Consider the following 17,604-nt stretch of genomic DNA (forward strand, 5'->3'; position numbering starts at 1 on the left):
GTGCTCTACTTTCCATACAGTACAAAAACTACAAAACTTTTTGGTTACTACTACGAGGACATTAGGATCTTCTTGAACGCAAGGCATATATATGGTAGCAAAAGCTCAAATCGCGGACCTATTGTAGCAGATGGCAAGGGATAATTACATGGCATGGGCATATATATGCTTGGTCGGAGCATATGCATATACTTACTACTGAAGACTCAACACCTCTGAGAGCAATAACAATTGCTCAACGTTATTTCTATCTAGCTAACCAACGTGAGTCACTATGGACATGAATTCGATGAGATGATGCGTTCATTCCGATCATTCACATATTAAAGCCAATGTGGCAAGCGACAGCCCAAAAAAATAATAATGGAAGTGTTATCTTCCCTTCAGCAGCTTGCTCGTCTTAACTTCCCGTGGAGAGACTCATTGGGCCGTGGACACAAAGATCTCAAAAGTTAGGCCTATGGTGGAATCTCTTTCACAATAATTCAAATGACTACTTTCACTAGCCAGTATTACAGGTACTGAGAACCTGCAAGGCACTTTTTCATTACCTACAAGTAAAAACATATATGCACTCTTTAAACACCTTTCAATTCATGCCAATGAAGAAGCTTACAAATTCTTCCTAAACATCCTTCAGCTGCAACACAAATCTGATTAAAGCACCAAGTTTTGTGAAAGGTACAATTTACATGAGAGTGGTAATACAGATATCAACAGCTACCACCTCGTCAACAGTATGGTAATGAGACTGACAGGAAATTGAGCATTAATTTTCTGCGACTAAAATCAGAACGAGTATTCCAATCACAACAGGTTTAGGCTCCTCAATCGAGCTTCATGCTCTGGATCCAAAGATGGAAGAGTGTAGTTCCCATGCATATCTTCCACAATATACTCCTGTGATAAAACAAATACAATTGTTTACAGAAAAAAGAATGTATCAGAAGTTTGAACTATTACACAGTCACATGCAAATGTAGACAAAGATGGCTAGGTAAGGGGCAGTAAAGCAGATATAACTACACAAGAATGTGCCGCTCAGTCTTCCATGCTTCAAGAAGATAACTTTTGTGATTCACTCCTCACCTTGTAAATGTTGAGAGCCTAGTGAATCCAAGTTAGCGAATGACCACCTTGTAAATGTTGAGAGCCTGGTGAATCCGAGTTAGCAAATGAGCTCAAGGACCAAGATACGTAATGAGCTCATCCCAGCTGTGAAGCCTGTCATAAGCTCCTCACCAGATGAGTTACCCTGAGATGATGGAGCTCAAGTAGCACTTGAGGAGATGTTGGCCAAAGGTTTGGTCTCTCCGAGCTCCTCACTATTTGGAGCTCTGGTCCTTTTGGTCAAACAGAAGAATGCGAGTATGTGCCAGTGTGTGGATTACCGAGTGCTGAACAAACTTACCATTAAAAAGAAGAATTCCTTTGTCGTGCATTGATGACTTGTTGGATCAGCTCATAGGTGAGAAATGGTTCACAGACTAGATTTGAATTGAAGCTATCACCACAACGAATTGTGCCAAATGACATTCAACTCACCGCATTCCAAACGTTTTTTGGATTGTTCGAGTTCTTAATGATGCCTTTTTGGTTGGCCTATGACCCAGCAACCTTAAGCAAGATGGTGTCCCAGATTTTCCAACTGTATTTGGAACAATCCGTCATTGTGTTCTTGGACCTCCTCTTGGCCTCCAATAAGTCTTAAGAGGAGCATCATTGGCATTTGGAAATGACCATCCGGTTGATCAACGACAATAAGCTTCGGCTTCATCTGAAGCGACTCCTCATACACCTAGAGTTGTGTGAACACGAAACTGTCGTTTCGAGACCATGCATGGGCAGGCGCTCTCATACTAGAGCCTGGCTCGCACAACTCGCACAGGAACGGGCTCGGTCCTCCCAAGTGTAGGCACACAATCAGGTTGCTCACACTCTAGAAGTACACAAACAGGTACTTGTAGAAGATCCGGTACACAAGCTGGTACTATTAGGGTTTCGACAGGTACAACCATGGATACAGTTCTGAGTACAGCTGGTACAATTAGGGTTTCAGCAGGTACAATAGTAAGTACAGTTCTGATTTTCAGCAAGTACAGCTGGTACAGTTAGGATTTCAGCAGGTACGATGGCTGGTACAACAGGTACAGCAGGTGTACAGAAGGTACTGAGGGTACATCAGGTACTGCAGGTGCAGTAGGTACTGAAAGTACAGCAGATACTGAAGGTACAGCAGGTGCAGCAGGTACTGAAGGTACTGAAGGGAGCAGTCGACCAGCAGAAAAACGGAAGAGAGCAAGGGAGAGATGGGCACCAGCTTCTAGGAGAAGGAAAAGTGCAAAAAGGTGGAGAAGAATGGGGGAGAGGAGGTGGAGGGGTCCAAGCCCCTTGTGTCATGTGGCACAACCCACCATAATTAATGGTGGGCACCTCCTTTAAGTGTCCACACAATTATGAGGTCATGTGGGTGCCAAGAGTTTGGGTTGGCCACACTTTTATCCTTGGGCCCCTAGCACTGAGACAATGGCCAATGCCCAACTTTAATAAGTGTGAACTGCTAAGGTTATAAAACCTTTACAATTATAAACAAGGGTTAAAGGAATACTTACAACCTGTTCACATGGCACAAACCATGTCAGAATACAAGGCATTCACACAGCTCACGGCTGGGCTCCTGCCCATGAACTAGACACCTCATAGCAGGCATTCACACAAAAACAAGTCATGCAAAAAACAATTTCAAACAACATGCATATGCATTATGCAATGGAAATATCTCCCGTTCCTGGAAACTGTAAATAGTAGGTCTTCCCGAGCACAAAACTGGCTCAGTGGGAAGCCTAAACTGGTATCCCTGACAGTGGGTTCCACGTCCTGGCCACACTATGGATGACACGAGGCCTGGCCTCTCGTAGGTGATGCGAGTCTTGGACTCAGTACGGGCGACACAAAGCTCCCTGGCCTCCCATACCTTGGCACGAAAATAGAGGAAAACCACGTGGTTGACCAAATGGTAACATCGGTTATTTCTTTCTACCCAATGGAGCAAGCTTATTTTGAAAAGTTCAAGGGATTTGTGTTTTCAGTTCCTCTTCTTACGCTTCTGATTTGAACAAGCCATTCACTGCGTTTTGCAACCCTGATGGTGGTGAACGTGAAGTTGTGTTGCCGCAACATGGGCACCTTGTTGCCTATGAGAGCCGGAAGCTCCATGGTGCCGAGTTAAATATTCCACATATGACCAAGAGCTTCTAGCAGTTGTGCATGCCCTTTGCAAGTCGCGACACTAATTGATTCCAACTCAGGTTCAGACCCTTACAATCACTCATGTATTACTCACACATTCCCAGGAAAGTTTCTCTCTATGCCAACTTGGTTAATGGCATTTTTTGTCCCAATTCACCTTTCAGATGGACTATGTAATGTGGTTGCTGACACGCTAAGTCGAAGGCTGCACCCTAAAGATCTGTAGCAGTGAGTATTTAGTGTCCATGAAGAGCATAAATGCAGGGAGACCCGGATTTTAAGGCACATTGGAGCATGTGCTTGCTTCTAAGTACTCGTCTATTTTTTTTGTCCTAAAATGAAACAAGGTGTGCAGCAACATGTGTGGTTTTGCAGGGTCTCTCTCAAAAGTCGAAGCCAAACGCCCTGAAACCTGGCCAGACAACCAAAATTAGCCAGCAAGATTCATACGTTGCTAATTCCCAAGCTACCATGAAAAGATATTTCTATGGACTCTGTGTTTACCAAAGTACACAAGATTCAACTGTAAGTGCACGAACAAGACTATGATCACTATGTTATACGATTCAAGATTCAACAAAGAAGACTCCCTTTAAGGTTGTAAATGGTCACCTAATCGTCAATCCAATGACCTGAGCTCTTTTGAGACTTCCACATGACATTATCATGCCGCTCGAGTGGTCTAGGATATGGATCACATGTTGCCAAAAGTCGAAGACTTAGGCAAAGCAAGTCTTATTTGAAGATCTGAAGGCAAAGGCTCAACTAGTTTGATTAGGTTCAACCCAAATTGGCTCTAAAGAATCAGGATCTTCAAGAAGCTCAATGATGTCGTTTTCAAGCTAGAGTTACTAAGCAACTAAAAGATGCTTACTAAGCAACTAAAAGATGCATCCGGTATTTCATTTGAGTAAACTTGTGGGTTACACTTGGGCCAGAGTTGAGCGCTACGCCGAATGCGGCTGAACCTGAGTTGGTGGAAGACAGATGACTACAAGAGATGTTGGTGCCACATTAGGTTGTGTTGCATCAATAAGAAAGGGGGTTCTCCTAAGGAGCAGCTGCAATACCTTCTCAAGTTCAAAGGCTATCCAATCTAACTTGCAGTGTGGCTTGAGGAAGATTAGTTCACAAATGAGTCTCGGCCATAGTTGATAGAGCACTTATTACTGTCACAATTTGGCCACCCAACTGGTCCACCCATGCTTTCTCATTATGAAGATACGTTGGACTAGCGTCCATGGCAGTTGCATATGCCGGGGATTGATGCCACTCATGTGATACTGTAGATTTGGTTTTCTATTGGGACTTGTGCCTATGTACATGCCCGGAAATGCCTGGAGGATTGGTGTTCCATTGGGTCTGGTACCTCGTGTACTTGCTTGGAACATGTCTACCTTGGTATAGTCTCATGAACGGGGATTGCCCATACCAATGTTGCATTGCATAGCATCTCTAGTATTTCTATTGGCCAAGTATGCGAAAGGACATAGAGGCACATGTACATGCATGTATCACCTTTCAAAAGGTGAAATTTGATAGGCAAAAGGACCTAGGGTTGCTTCAACCATTGCCTATTTCCACACAACCATGGGAAAGTATTACAATGGATTTCATTATGGACTTGGTACGAACCCAACAGGGTTATGATGCTATTTGGACAATTGAAGCAAGCTCACTTCTTGCCATTCAAGAAGACAATGTTAAAGCAGCATGGAATGCCAAAGTTCATTGTAGGGGACAGAGATCCCAGGACTATGTAGTGTTCTCTTGTTCTATGTGCTCTCTTGTAGATTGTTTCTACCATGTGTTGGTGGAGCCATAGAGAGCAGATGGTAGGGAACATGGGCACATGAGAGGGTAGTGTGAGTTGCAAGTCCACCGACAACACATTGTTTGCAACACTGTATTCATATGCATTGGTATGGAAATTTGGTCAAAAATGCCCATGATACTATGTACTTGATTCTCCCAAGATCAACACTCCCAAGATTAATATACTTTATTTGAGGAAGGGGCTGACCGTTCCGGCTCATTGTGTGTCTCTTGTCAATTCAGCAAATTACTTCTTATATTGAGCATGTTGATATATTTAAGTGTATTGATTAGCATTGTGTTCAACCAAGTTACATTGGTATCAGAGCATATGGCTCTCTTTCACTTCTACTGTGAAAGACGATCAGCGCGAACACTAGCTATCTCTACACTTAGAACACTATGGACAGCCATACAGTGAATGTTAGAGATGCTAACACAAGAGGCGGGGACAGTGAAATGTATGCTTCCAATGCTTTATAGGATGAGCAAACTCATGTGGTGCACATTAGGGACAGGAACAGGTGGGACAGCCGTCTCGTGGCAAAGATAAAATGCAGGAAGAAGAGTCCATATAGCCTTAAGGACTGAACGTACTCGTATGGAGGCTCTTCTTTATGCACAACAAGAAGAACTGAAGCTCTACCGCCGCGAGGATCCATTGGTACATGGTCGTTTGAAGGCCAAGAAAGTTGAATCTTATATGGATCATGCAATGGCAATGATTACTCAAGAGTCGCACAAATAACCGAGGGATGCAGGACGTGCATACTTGGCTCATACCCATAAGCCTATGCAAAAAAGGCAACCATTCCACATGTCTTGGTATCCCCACAGGTGCTTGAACAAGAACTTATGTCTAAGAGGATGAATCCTCATGCTATTGGAGAGGAACCATCAACAACTTCACACCATGCAGGAGTACCTTATGTAGCCCGTAAAGGATGCAATTTTTATGGCGCTAGTCAAAATGTATGTCAAATGCCATTGCCGGCTGAAAATGTGCATGCACAACACATGCAACATGGGCTACAATTTTCTGTTGGTGCAAGTATTCCGCATCTCTCTCATGCCAGTCATACCTTCGAGTATGCTCGTGAGGGAGAAGCTATGGGTGAAAATGCACCAATGTGTGTTGAGGGGCCAGCCATGCCTCATGCTTACAGGGCACATGTATCTATGCCTAATGCATCACCTTTTGTTCCTAAAATGATGCTAGTCATAGGGCCTGTCCCAATGGACAAACATGCAGGAAAACATGTTGAGATGTAGGCTAATGCATCAAAGTCTCGTGATTTCAAAGCCGGAGACGAATCTGTGATGTTTGATACACATCATGGGGAATATGATGCATCAAAGGTACTTGCTTTTATTGCCCAGTTTGATATTGCTTTTAGTGATGAGGATTTCACTCAGAAATCCATGTTCATGAAAGGCACTCTTGCCCATTGGTAGCTCACGGAGAAGCTCTCACCGAATCTTGTTAGATCATGGGAAGTGTTCAAGGGAAAATGCTTTACTTGTAGTACCAATAAGCATATTGCAAATGCATGCCCAAACAAGAAGAAGCGTGATAATGCGAATGCATCAAAGTCCAATGTGCATATGGTTCCGGATGTTTAGGGCAACACTTCACATGATAGCAAAGACAGGGTTGTATGTAAAGCTTGGGGACAGCTTAAGGATCAGCCCACTTTGTTCATGTTTGATGACTATGCAACTCAGAACTTCATATCTACACAGATGGCAGTTGCTTTGGGTATTGAAGTGGAGGACATGGGTCCTCAAATTAAAGCAGGGGCTGCCTTTGTTGGTAGAGATGTGCAAGTTATGCCTATTATTGGCAAGTTGCGCATACATATTCAAGGCTATGTGGATCATGAGGACTTTCTTGTAACGCCTTTGAATGGTTGTGATGTATTTCTTGGAAAGCCTTGGCATACACACATTGATCCGTGCAAGGCTTACACGACCAACAGGATTACCTTTATGCACAAAGGCCGAGAGCATGTGATTGATGCTGGTGAAGAGGGTGATATCATTTCCTTGCATCTCATGTACAAATTAAGAAAGAATGAAAAAGAATATTTTTACGTACTTGATTTTTGTATGGGATCATGTGGAAGGAAATAATATGCATGTAAACACTCTTAGTAATTATAGGCTAAAATTCTTGCAAGAGTACAAAGATTGTTTTGCTGATGAGTTACCATCAGCACGATCGAAAGATCATCACATTGATCTTGTGCCAGGTAGCTCACCACCTAATAGGCCAGCATATTGTGTAAAAAGAGGAGATCATGAAGCAAGTAAATGAGCTTCTTGAGAAAGGTTTGATTCAGCCAAGCTCTTCCCCATATTGTTCACCTGTCCTCTTGGTTCAAAAGAAGGATAGATCTTTTCGTATGTGTGTGGACTAAAGAGCTTTAAATAAGCTCACTATCAAGAATCGGTTTCCGATTCCACACATAGACAACATCCTTGACAAGTTGGATAGATCGGCATGCTTTAGCCAAATTGATCTCAAGGTTCGGTATCATCAAGTGCGTGTTGTGCCTGAGGATGTACATAAAACTGCTTTCAGGGTAGCATTTGGACTTTATGTGTATCTTGTTATGCCTTTTGGTTTTATGAATGCCCCGGCTACATTCAATAGAATGATGGATCGCATATTCCATGGGTACATGAAATTTACAAGTGTCTTCTTTGATGACATCCTAGTCTTCTCGAAGACTGAAGAAGAGCATAGAGCTCACTTGGCTATTGTTTTTGAAGAACTCCGTAAGCATAAACTCTTCATAAATGCAAAGAAGAGTGAGTTCTTCTTGTCAGAGATACATTATCTTGGACATATTGTGTCCAAAGATGGAGTGCGGATGAATCCTGCAAAGATTGATGTCATTCGGAATTGGCCCGAATTGAGATCAGTACATGAGATCCATAGTTTTCTTAGATTATACTCTTACTACCATAGGTTCATTTGGCACTTTGCATGGATTGCTTCTCCTTTGCATGATTTGACAAAGAAGAAGACAATATTCAAATGGACTAATGTAGAGAGGGATGCATTCCTCAAATTGAAAGATGCAACTACACATGGTCCAGTGTTGATCATCCAGATTTGCAAAAACCATTCAGTGTGGAATGTGATTCATCTCAAAATTGCATAGAAGTTGTCCTAAATCAAGAGGGACATGCTGTGGCTTATGAGATCCGTAGACTACATGATAAAGAGCTCTCTCTTGGCATTTATGAGAAAGAGCTCCTAGTTGTAATTCATGCACTTATAATTATCTTCTTGGGACTGATTTCACTATGAAGACAGATCACCAGCTATCTCGGTTGCCTCTCATGGAGACTTGTCTGCCATGCGTGATTTGCATCGTACGGATGTTGATTTTGCCACTATTTGGACTGATTTGATGGCTTGTCATGCACATGTCTCATATGTGATCAAAGAGGGTTATCTCATGAAAGATAATTACCTTTGTGTGGTGTCTAACATGAGGCAAAAGGTTTTGGATGAGTGCCATGCTCCTTCATAAGCTAGTCATAGAGGCATAATGCCTACTACACACATGATTGAGCGGTATTTCTTTTGGCCAGGTATGCAGAAGGACATAGAGGCACACGTACGTGCATGTATCACCTGTCAAAAGGTGATATTTGATAGGCAAAACGCACCAGGTTTGCTTCAGCCATTGCCTATTCCCACGCAGCCATGGCAAAGTATTACAATGGATTTCATTATGGATTTGTCACGGACCCAACAGGGTAATGATGCTATTTGGACAATTGTAGACAGGTTTGGCAAGCAAGCTCACTTCTTGCCGATCAAGAAGAACATTAAAGTTGAGCACATGGTTAAAATATATCTTGCATAAGTGTTCAAGCATAATGGAATGCCAAAGTCCACTGTGGGGGATAGAGATCCCAGGATTACAAGTCTCTTTTGGTAGGCCTTATTTGATAATATGGGCTAGTACCAAATTGGACTTCTCATCAGCTTATCACCCTCAAACGGATGGGCAAAGTGAGGCTACAAATTCAGCCGTGTTAGATCTTTTGAAATGTTATGTGGCGGATCAGAAATCTTCTTGGGAGAAGTACTTACCGCTAGTGAAACTTACATACAACAACACAATGCATGGGAAAGGCTCCATTTGAGATTGTTTATGGCAAAGTGGTTTTGCCATCCATCCTTCGCACTAAGGATGAGATATTTGCAACTGATGAGTATGTAAGAGACTTGGATATTGCTTTTGCTTAGGTGCGGACAACCATTCTAAGGTCACAAAACAAGCATAAAGAGATTGTCGACAAGAATAGAAGGCAATTTGATGTCAAACAAAATCATTGGGTATTGTTGAAATTTGAGAAAGCAAGACTTGCAAAGAGGCCTAGCAAAGAGGGTGCATATCCTAAGCTTGCAACCGGGTACTATGGACCCTTTCGAGTGATCGAGAAGATTAATGAAGTGGCTTTCAGGTTGGCATTGCCTAGTCATTGGCACATACACAATGCTTTTCATGTGAGTCTCCTTTGCAAGTATGTAGGGCCGGAGCACAGTGAACCAATGCAAGCTTCTTGCAGGCAAAGTCGTCAAGCGTTACCTTGTGAAGTTTAAGAACTATCTTCCCATTGATGCTAAATAGGTAGATAGAAGAGTTCTTTAGAGATTCCCCGCATTTACTTCAGACGTATTTGGATGCTTTTTAGTTACGGACAACTGTTTAGAAGCCAAGGGGGATGTCACCGTTTGGCCACCCAATCGGTCCACCCATGCTTTCTCATTATGTATGCACATTGGATTGGCGTCCATGGCAGTTACATATGCTGAGAATTGATGTCACTCATGTGATACTATGGACTTGGCTTTCCGTTGGGACTTGTGCCTGTGTACATGCCTGGAAATGCCTGGAGGATTGGTGTTCCATTGGGTCTGGTACCTCGTGTACTTGCCTGGTAGCTCTGTAATTTTTGGTCTTTTGCTGAAAACCCTAATTTCAGCCTTCCTTTCTCAAGTTGAATCATAGGGAAAGCTTTCCCAGGGTTCCCTTCATCCTCTTGAACACTTTTGTCACGAAGAATCGCGACAAATCGAAGATCTCAACACTCCAAACGCTTCCATCACGAAGACTTCCACTGTTATTGTCAAATCCCCATAGGATCACCTCGTAGAACGCTCCTCGTACAAGACTCGAAACCTGCAAACAAACCAAACAAACGTGAAGGGGATGCAGGCTTGACTCACCTCCCAACCTTGATAGCCGTGGGCAAGCCCACAAGTCTTGGCTGTCCCCACCAAGCCACGAGCTGAGCTAACTAGATGGATGTACCAACCAATCTCCACCTTGTGACGTCCCATACCGCCACGAAGCTACCCTCGCAGGCCTCGAGACTGTGCCGGCCTCGGCTGTATAAAACACGTGCACGTCTGCACTAGATCCAGGCTCCTGACCATAGAGCTCTCACAAAGACACGCGAGACTCTATATACTAATGACTAACCTTGGCCACCCTTTTATAGGCTCTCGGCCGGTCATCAGGCGTCCACACTTGGGCGCCCGCCCGTTAGTCTATCCCTAACTCAGTCTGCCTGGCTCCAAGCTTCCCCAAATCTCGAAGCTAGTCTTGTGTGCGTGTAGCACATGGTAGATACACATTGTGCACATGACATACTCCCCTTCCTCTAAGAGCTCACTCCTGAGCTCACTAAAAAGCCAGGGTAATCTCTCTGAAGAGTAGTCAATGTCTCCCATGTAGTGTCCTCCTCAACACGATCCTTCCACTTGATCTTGTATTCCGTGATAAGCGTATTACGCAATCTTCTTTCACGAAATCCAAGAATCTTTTCAGGTTCGTGTGGAACAAATGTCATATCCTCGACATCTATGATTTCTTGAGGAGTAACTAACTGGTCTATTCCACCCAGTACTTTCTTAAGTCTACTGACATGAAATACAGGATGAACTTTCACATGAAAAGGCAAATCCAATTTATATGCAACTCAATCAATCCATCGTGTAATACGAAATGGTCCACAATATCTAGGGGATAATTTCAGAGATCGACCTGTCCGTAAAGTCTCAGAATGTTTCGGAACTCGCAAATACACCATCGTCCCTTGAGAGAACTCTCTAGGTAAACAATGTCTATTAGAATAAAATCTGTCTCTGTCTTGAGCACTTTTAATAGATTCCTTCGCAACTTGTAACATTTCTTGCATATCTTGCAAAAAATTACGTGCTACATCATGCTGAAGTCCTGAAAATCCCACTGTAATAGGTGATCGAGGTTGAAAACCATACATGAGCATGAGAGAACTAAAACCTGTACTCGTATACTTAGTACTATTATATGCAAATTCTAACATAGGAAGATAATCCTCCCATGAACTCTATCTATTGGATACATATGCTCGAAGCATATCCTCCAAAATCTGATTCACTCTTTCAGTCTAGCCATCACATTGAGGATGATATAAGGAACTTAAATTCAAAGTTATTTCCAACTTCTCAAAAACAAGTTTCCAAAAATCACTTGTAAACTTAGAGTCCCTATCACTGACTGTGTCTTGCGGTAACCCGTACAGTCTAAACAATTGCTCGATAAACTGTCGTGCTGTAATGGTCTTTCATGTCGGTAAAAATCTAGTCATTTTTGTCAAGCGATCTACCACAACCCAAATAGAATCGTGGCCTTGACTTGTTCTTGGCAATCCGGTAATAAAATCCATGGAAATACTTTCCCATTTATTACCTGGGATTTGCAAAGGATGCAACAACCCAGCTTGTCTAAAGCGTTCAGCTTTATTTGCTTGACAAACTTGACACTTGAGAACATAATCTTCTATATTCCCTTTCATCCTTGGCCAATAAAAAGTGTGTTTCACTAACGATAATGTCATGTGTACTCCAGGGTGTCCAGCAGAAGGGGCGTCGTGACACTCCTTAAGAATCTTGGACCTAATGTCCGGGATCTATGGTACACAAATTTTGTCATTACGGAATAGTAAACCGTTCCGAATCATCCACTGCCCTTTTGCAGCTTTAATGGTAGGCTGCTTACTCACTGAGTCTTGGTCAATCAATGAGCTCCCGTCCTGGATCTTCTGCCAAAATAGACCAAAATAACTATTAGTCCTGCAAAGCCCTCTCAATGACTGAAATAAATCAGTAGAAATCTCGGTGAACGACAAAGTATTCACCTCTCTAATTCGACTGAGCACATCTGCAACACTATTCATGGACCCTTTTCTATAACGAATCTCAAAATCAAAATCTTACATTAATTCAACCCATCGAGCTTTCCTTCCTCTCAAATCATCGACATCACACACATACTTGATTGACTGATCATCAGTCAATACCACAAACTTGAAGCCATATAAATAATGTCTCCAAACCTTGAGAGCGTGAATCACAACATAAAGCTCCTTCTCAAGGGTTGGCCAACGAAATTGAGTATCGTCTAGCTTTTTACTCTCGAAAGCAACAGGTCTACCATCTTGAAATAGAGCAGCCCCAATTGCATAGTCACTGGCATCAGTTTCAAGAACATAAGGCCGACTAGGATCAGATAATGCTAAGATAGGTGCTTCCTTGACTTTATCTTTTAAAAGTCTGAATGCCATATCCAGATCGTTATTCCAAGTGATAGGCTGATTCGACTTACGTCCACGACCTTTCAACAAGTCGGTCATAGGTAGTGTGAGCTGAGAGTACTCCCGCAGAGATTTTCGAAGAAAAACAACAAAACCGAGAAAAGAACGAAGTTGTTTCACTGTCTGCGGTATAGGCCAGGCCGCCAGAACCTTCTGAACTCAGTCATAGTCAATGCTCAATCCATCTCTAGTGATCTTGTGTCCCAAGTAAATGATGTTTGTCATAAAAAACTCACATTTACTTAATTTAGCATACAGTCGATTCTGTCTTAAAATAGTTAAGACAATCATGAGGTGTCTAACGTGATCCTCAAGAGTACGACTATATATCAAAATATCATCTAGGAATACAACCACAAATTTTTCCAAATGTTCACGAAAAAGATCGTTCATCATTTGCTGGAAAGTGGCTGAAGCATCGGTTAACCTAAAAGGTAATACGAGAAACTCAGAATGGCCATACCTAGTCCGAAAGGCGGTTCTTTCGACATGCTTTTCATGAATACGTATCTGGTGATAGCCAGTACGTAAATCTATCTTTGTGAAATACTTTGCTTCGGCTAACCGGTCAATCAGGTCATCTGATCTAGGGAGAGGATAACGGTTCTTAATTGTCAGCTTGTTCAATCTCTTGTAATATATACATATTCTCCAAGTGTTGTCCTTCTTTCTCCTAAGCAACACAGGTGCACCCCAAGGAATACTAACAAGGTGAGCACCAGGGACCAGGTCAATACGATGATCTACTGTCCTTTCGGGTGGTAAGCCCGATGGCAGTTTCTTAGGAAATACATCTTGAAACAAATCAAGTATCTTCTTTAATTCTTTGCTTTCAAACACACTTAATTCATTGACATCCATAGTAGGTATGAGAAATGAAGAAAGTGGAATCAAGACACAATGAAAAGCAGTATACAAGGAAGAATCCATTATATTTCCAAAATCAACTGTATGTACAAGAGGTCCCTGAGAGGGATGTATACAATCACCTAAGATACTATACTGGGTGTTTCTATGTTCAAAAGAAAAAGTATGACTAGACCAATCTATTTGGACTTGAAGAGTCTTAAACCACTCAATCCCTAATAACAAGTCTACATGCTCTAGATGCATAATATAGCATTCCTCCAGAGTATCTTCGTAGTCTTGAATCCGGATCGATAGCTTCTCCACCTTTCGATCCCATACTTACCGACCCGCACGTAGGCGTACCTCATAGGTATGATCGCTGGGTATTATGTCAAGACCCAATTTCTGCACAAGTTTGTAATTAACAAAATTGTGTGAGCTGCCAAGGTGTAGAAGAATGTGGATTCTATGGCCATTCACTTCTCCATAAACTCGGAGAAGATCATGTACGCCAAAAACTTTAGAGTTGAACAGACAATCAGAACATGAACTAGGGCGAGAAAGTACAGTAACTGACGTATCTGTCAAAGACAACTGGTTAGCTGCCTTTGGCTTGGGTCCTGCGTTGGTCTTTGCACTTTTTTGCTTCGGGCACTCGTTACGCATATGTCCTTTTTGTTCGCAGGTAAAGCAACATCCCTCCTTGAACTTCAAAGCCGCTTCAAAGCCTTAAGGAGACGTTTTTTCTTCGTTGGGGTCGAAGTTGAATTCTTCGAAGGTTGGTCCGAAGACTTTCCTTCTGTCATGCTAGCTATCGGTGCGGAGAACTTCCTTTTGTGCTTGTTCCCTTGCTCGGTTACGGGTTTAGACTTGGAAGAGACCATTGTATCATCATAGATACGAGCGGAATGAATGGCCTCGTCCAAAGATTTGCATTTGTTGTTTTTAACTTGTAAATGGTATGAGTCGAATAAACCGGCTACGAAGAATCCCAAAAGAGTAGTAGGATCCATCTTCGTAGCTTTCATCTCCAAGTCCCTAAATTTCTGGAGATAGACCTCATAAGTGAGGTTCTGCGAGGTTATGGTCAAAGTAGCAAACCGGGCAACAATATCATAGTCATCCTCTTTCTTGAGGAATTCTTTCTTGAAGACTTCTTCGAACTGTGCCCAGGTCGTTGGTTTAGGGTTGAGTTCTTTCCATTAAAGCAAAGCTTTGCCTGAGAGGAAACCTGCTGCTAATTGGATCTTTTTGCCATTGTCATATGGATGAAACTGAAAATGGACTTGCCACTTATGTAGCCAAGTGTCCACTATCTCCTTGGTATGCTGCTTTTGCTCGCTCCCAAACTGTTCCGGAGTAATATTGGGGCCTAAAGCAGATGCCAAAGTATCCATACCCGAAAGAGTAGATAAGGTAGTGGTCAACAAAGAGATGGAGTTTTGTAAAGCCTGCATCTACGCGGCGAATTGTGCTTGACGTTCCGAGGAAGAAGCTTCGAGAGCAACTTTAAACTCTCAGAAATCTGATTTTGAAACAAAATCGTCAAAAAGATCGCCATCGGTGGCTTCCGTAGCCGGCAGGTCTTCACATTCAGGAATGGGCTCCAGCTCGAATTCTTGGGTCGACATCTTGAAGAGAGCAAGAGGAGAGAAAATATTTATCGTGCATAAGGAGAGTGCTAGAGAGCTTGAGAGCTTGAGAGATGTGTGGCAAGAAGCCCACTTAAGAGGAATATATAAGCTTCCCCAAAAGCTAACTTAGCTTTTGCTTTTGTGTTTTTTTTTTCAATATATATATATATATATATATATATATATATATATATATATATATATATATATATATATATATATATATATATATATATATATTGGTTTTCTTAAAAGAACACTTACATAGCAATAAGTGGGTTTTTAAACCCCCTCTAAGGTTCAGCAAAAAAAAAAAACGAAAGCAATGACAAACAAGGCCTGAGTTTTTTTTTTTAACAAAAGCTAAATTTATATTAAAAAAAACCCTCCAGTCGACGACTTTGCTTTTCGCGAATTCTTGCAGCACCTTAGCGCCGCCTTCATGCCACCCGTTGACTGCCCACGTGCGCCGCCTGCAACGATTCTGCGCACGACTGGCCGCGTGCGCACGCCTGCGATCACCTGCCTGGCGCTGCGGCCTGTGCACATATCTGGCCGCCTACGCCTGCCTGCACAAACCAGCCCACGTGCGCTTGTCTACTTGCCTGCCTGCGTGTACAGCCTGCTTGTGTACACATGCCTGCCTTCTTCGCTTACGTGGACTGTGCAGCCACTCAGGCGCCACTCCAGCCATATACTGTTGTACTCACTGTCACTTTTGCACTCCCCCATATTCATGTATTCATGTACACATGTACCCCATTTTGACTAGTAGCACTCCCCCATATTCATGTATTCATGTATCCATGTACACATGTACCCCATTTTGACTAGTAGCATTAGCTTCCCACTCTCCCTAGTTGCTGCTTCCGGATGCTCCCTACTGATGTATTGTAGGGCTAGATACTTACCTTCAGTTCTTTCTTTTCTTTTCCAGACAGTGTATCAGATGTCACATGGTTGTAACTTTGGTCTCATAGGTCACTTTGGCCTTTTGAAGATGTTAATATAACATTTCATTTTTCTCTCTCTTACATACAGTCGACATGCTTTTACCACTTCTCCCTCTGTCTCAACTGTTCATACAGTTGAAAAACACACAGCCCTTCTTCTTGCAAAGCAAAACAATCCTTACAAGACCAAAATCCCCATCACGGGTTCTTACGATGCAAAGAAACGTGCTGAATTTGAAAAAACAGCAGTATGAACAGAAAAACAGCAATCTCGAACTCGTACCTTCTCTTAGACCTCATCTTCTCTACCTACCGACTTGCTCGTTCTCGAGGCTTGCTCTGATACCACTGTCAAATCCCCATAGGATCACCTCGTAGAATGCTCCTGGTACAAGACTCGAAACCTGCAAACAAACCAAACAAACGTGCAGGGGTGCAGGAGTGACTCACCTCCCAACCTTGACAACCGTGGGCAAGCCAACAAGTCTTGGCTGTCCCCACCGAGCCACGAGCTGACCTAACTAGATGGACGTACCGACCAATCGCTACCTCATGACGTCCCATACTGCCACGAAGTTACCCTCGCGGGCCTCGAGACTGCTCCCGGCCTCGGCTGCATAAAGGAGGTGCACGTCTACACTAGATCTAGGCTCCTGACCATAGAGCTCTCACAAAGACACGCGAGACTCTATATACTAATGACTAACCTTGGCCACCCTTTTATAGGCTCTTGGCCGGTCATTGAGCGTCCACACTTGGGCGCTTGTCCGTCCATACTTGGGTGCCGCCCGTTAGTCTATCCCTAACTCAGGCCAATCAGCCTACCTAGCTCCAAGCTTCCCCAAACCTCGAAGCTAGTCTTGTGTGCATGTAGCACACGGTAGATACACACTGTGCGCATGACAGTCATCGACTCTACTTGCAATTGGTAAGCTTTGATGCTTAAATATGGAAGCAAGTAGCAGGAGGGAGGAGAACTCCATGTTCACATACCCTGTGTAGTGTTCTCTTGTCCTACATGCTCTCTTGTTGTAGATTGTTGCTACCATGTGTTGGTGGAACAATAGAGAGCAGATGGTAGGGAACATGGGCACTTGAGAGGGTAGTGTGAGTTGCAAGTCTACACCGACAACACACTGTTTGCAATATTGTATTCGGATGCATTGGTATGAAAATCTCGTCAGAAATGCCCATGACATTATGTACTTGATTCTCCCAAGATCAATACACTTTATTTGAGGGAGAGCCGACCGTTCCAACTCATTGTGTCTCTTATCAATTCAGCAAATTACTTCTTTTTCTTGTATTGAGCATGTTGTCCATTAAATCTTGGTGTATTTAAGTGTATTGATTAGCATTGTGTTCAACCAAGTTACATAGACAATAGTGCATAGGGCCTTGGTAGGCAAGAATAAGGCCAGGCACCTGCGTGTAACAGT

The 17,604-nt window shown here is 42.9% G+C and overlaps 1 protein-coding gene across 2 annotated transcripts in view; it reads right to left on the reverse strand.

The window, feature by feature from the left end:
* Positions 1-570: 570 nt before the first annotated feature.
* Positions 571-17,604, reverse strand: part of LOC147612834 (uncharacterized) — an 83,781-nt gene continuing 66,747 nt past the window's right edge. For both annotated transcript variants that reach the window (XM_086783479.1, XM_086783478.1), the window contains one exon: positions 571-900. In XM_086783479.1, the coding sequence (XP_086639605.1) occupies positions 808-900 (93 nt within the window). In that variant the 3' untranslated portion in view covers positions 571-807. The remainder of the gene's footprint in view (positions 901-17,604) is intronic.

Source organism: Cibotium barometz, chromosome 45 (genome assembly GCF_041138505.1).
Source record: "Cibotium barometz isolate CiBa-2024 chromosome 45, ASM4113850v1, whole genome shotgun sequence".
In the NCBI taxonomy this organism is placed as follows: domain Eukaryota; kingdom Viridiplantae; phylum Streptophyta; class Polypodiopsida; order Cyatheales; family Cibotiaceae; genus Cibotium; species Cibotium barometz.